This window comes from Lolium rigidum, chromosome 1 (assembly GCF_022539505.1).
Source record: "Lolium rigidum isolate FL_2022 chromosome 1, APGP_CSIRO_Lrig_0.1, whole genome shotgun sequence".
Classification (NCBI taxonomy): Eukaryota; Viridiplantae; Streptophyta; class Magnoliopsida; order Poales; family Poaceae; genus Lolium; species Lolium rigidum.
This window is the reverse complement of record NC_061508.1, coordinates 292,041,923-292,044,909: the sequence shown is the minus strand read 5'-3', so window position 1 is coordinate 292,044,909 and position 2,987 is coordinate 292,041,923. Positions and strand designations below refer to the sequence as shown.

The 2,987-nt window shown below is 52.7% G+C and overlaps 1 protein-coding gene across 1 annotated transcript; it reads right to left on the bottom strand.

Moving 5' to 3' along the window:
* Positions 1-289: 289 nt before the first annotated feature.
* Positions 290-1,593, bottom strand: LOC124660188 (alpha carbonic anhydrase 7-like). Its single transcript, XM_047197987.1, has 4 exons — positions 1,491-1,593; positions 934-1,397; positions 512-739; positions 290-400 (listed from the first exon to the last, which is right to left on the bottom strand). The coding sequence occupies exons 1-4, from the start codon at positions 1,591-1,593 to the stop codon at positions 290-292; spliced, it is 906 nt and encodes a 301-aa protein (XP_047053943.1).
* Positions 1,594-2,987: the final 1,394 nt, after the last annotated feature.

Below are 2,987 nucleotides of genomic sequence, written 5' to 3'. Positions count from 1 at the left end.
TTTGGTAAATGTAGCGTTCAGACAAGGGGGCACCATGGAAGACTATCTGGTGCTAAGGCACTCTGTAGCATTGTCCAATCTCATTCCTCGTTTTTGAATCAAACGAGCAGCTGTTGTAAGTTGGAACACTAGCTCAAAAGTGCATTATACATCATACATGCGCTGCTTTAACATGAGCAAGATCGAGCAACACAAGCAAATTGAAAACGGCCGAGGGGGCACGATCGAACGCGGTGGGTCGGTGGCGATCTCCTAGCAGTCCGATCGAGGTGATCATATGAGGGCGAGGCTAGTTCCGGCGTCCATCTTTGTGTGACGTCAAGGACGAGGCCCAGTTGTAGTAGAGGGCGACGCTCCTGCCGTTGGCCTCCTGGAGCGGCCGCGCGTTCCTCCTCGCATGCTGCACGCACGAACCCACACGCCATTAATCAGACACCAAAAGCTTAAACATCCAACGAGACTCTAGGAGAGAAAGATCAGGGTTGGATGGAAGCTGCGCATGGTGACGTACGTCGTGGACGGCCTCCCTGAGTAGCTCCACCTGGTGGCGCGACACGTGGCGCACCCTGGTGGCGACGGTCCAGACGATGCCCTCGGTGCACGGCGGCGTGGTGAAGGAGCCGGTGTAGCGGTAGTACTCGTCGCTCCCCCTCACCGGCCTCCTCGGGTCCACGTCGTAGTCGATCCACTCCTCGTACCCCCTCCTCCTGTCCGTGATCCTCTTCAGGTACGGCTCCAGCTACGTACATGCACAGGTCGTCAGATCGAATTCAGTTCTGGCAGGGAGCGCGAATCCTGATATGTATTTCGCCTATTTTTTTTTCACAACTTGGTCACGGTCGCACCCGGATCTGGATGTAATTCTGAGTAATAAGCATCCTATCGAAAAAGGAGCGCGCGCGTGTGGGACGATCGAAAGGATTGCGCGCGTACCATGCGCAGGGTCTCGTCGCGGTGGTCGCCGATCTCGAAGAGCTGCGCGACGACGGCGTACTTGCCGCTGCCCGGCCTGCTGTCGTCGCCGCCGCTCTGGTGGAGCATGTGCAGCTCCAGGTCGTAGCGGCGGCCGTGGAGGGCGTGCTCGCTGGGGGAGTGCCAGTGCATCTGCCGGAGCTTGTACGAGACGCCGTCCAGCAGCAAGGTCCCAGCGTTGCCCTCGAACCGCACCATGATGTCGTGCCCGCGGTTCACGAGGGTGGCCGGCGACGGGCGGTACGAGCGGGTCAGGCGGCCGGTGCGGTGGCCCGTGATCGGCCGCGCGGCGTCGGTGCCGCCGGGGAGGCTGATCGGAGACTGCAGCCGGCCCCAGTAGCAGGTCGCCCAGTCCGGTCGGAGCAGGCCCCACCGGTCCGGCCCGTTGTCCGCGCCGCTCCGGTACGTGAACGCCGCCTCGTCCTCTGAAACGAAGCGATCAGTACTGCTGACACATCGACTAAATACTCCTACTACTTAGCCTACCAACTTGCGCGCGCGTGCGCTCGATCGCGTACCACTTTCTTGCGCCCGTGCATGGCGGACGGCGCAGAGGGGGAGAAGCAGGAAGAAGGAGACGACGACGACGAAGACGGACGCCCTGTCGCTGCTCCAGGCCATGCACGCGTGTGCCGGTCTGCAGTGACGGTCGAGTTCTCCTCCGTGGTGTTGAGTTCGCCGCCTCCCTCCAGAGCTATGATGTGAAAGGTGAACAAGCTGGGAGGCTCGGATATATATCGTTACTTCGGTCGTTAATGGGGCTAATTACCTGTCCTTGTCACGCGTAACGCGAGCCGCCTGCATATGCGGCGGCGGCGTATAGTACAATGCTCACGCCAAGCTTACATGCGGTGCGCGATGAACGGCCAACCGAAGCGAGAGCATGCACGCTCTTCTCTTGACAAGAAATGGTTACGCGTTCAGTTAGCTGTCGACTGGTTTTATTTTTGTGAGTGGTAGACTGGCAGTTTTATCACTTGATTTTGTTTCTTCTATCTTCTACGCAGTTAGTTGATTTTTGTGAGGTGCAACTCGATCGTATTGTTGGAGTACGTACTATTTTTTGTTCTCTTGCATGTGCGTTTTACTTTGCTAATGAGTTTGGATGCGCCATCTTAAATTCTCTGTCGATCACACAGTAGCAAAGTACATAGTACGACAAAAATTGCCTACTAATGTGCAACATCACATTATTATGCTACTGCATATTGATGTGCCATTGCACATGTTAATATTTAGAAACAACAGATGCGATTACCCGGAGATTTCTTGTTTGATTACAATTCAGGTCAACTGGAATTTACATACTATTTGTGAAAAAATTGCATACTACTATTATGCAATTGCATACTAGCTAATAGCCGACTGATTGTGGAGGGTTCAGCTCAGGGAGGATTACATGGCGGTCGTGTTCTAGCTCCTGAAAAATAACATGAGGACCTCTAAATATAGATACACCAACAAAAAAAAAACTCTAGAAACTAGAAGAAAAATGGCCCGGCAAAGAACCTAACTCAGACTCAATAAAAGAGTCCAAAAGAAGAAAAAACAACAACGAATAATAAGAAGAAAAACGGCCCAACAAAAGGCCTAATATCAAACCTACCCATGCCCACCAAGAAAGTCCAAAAAAAAAAAACGAATCAGGCCAATCCAAGCAACAAAATCTTTGTTCGAGAGCTAACCAAAATCTGAGCTAACCGGATATATGTGACCTATCTCTCTCCTCCCCCGCCGCCTCCAAGAAACTTGGCCTCCACCTCCACCGCTAACATAGATTGATCCCCCATCCTCCGGCCGGCCTCGCTAGTGTCGGGAGGGGGAACACGAACTATGGGAGAGTTTTCATCAAAGTAGTATTTTCAATATATTAGATTAGAGTTTTGGTGTTGGTCTTCTTTTGGCATCCGCTCAATGAAGATGCTGCCATCTACAATAAGTGACCTTTTGGCCTTCCTTTGATAAGAAGACCTCCTTCCCAACGTTAATTGTTGTGTTGAAAGATTACATTTCTC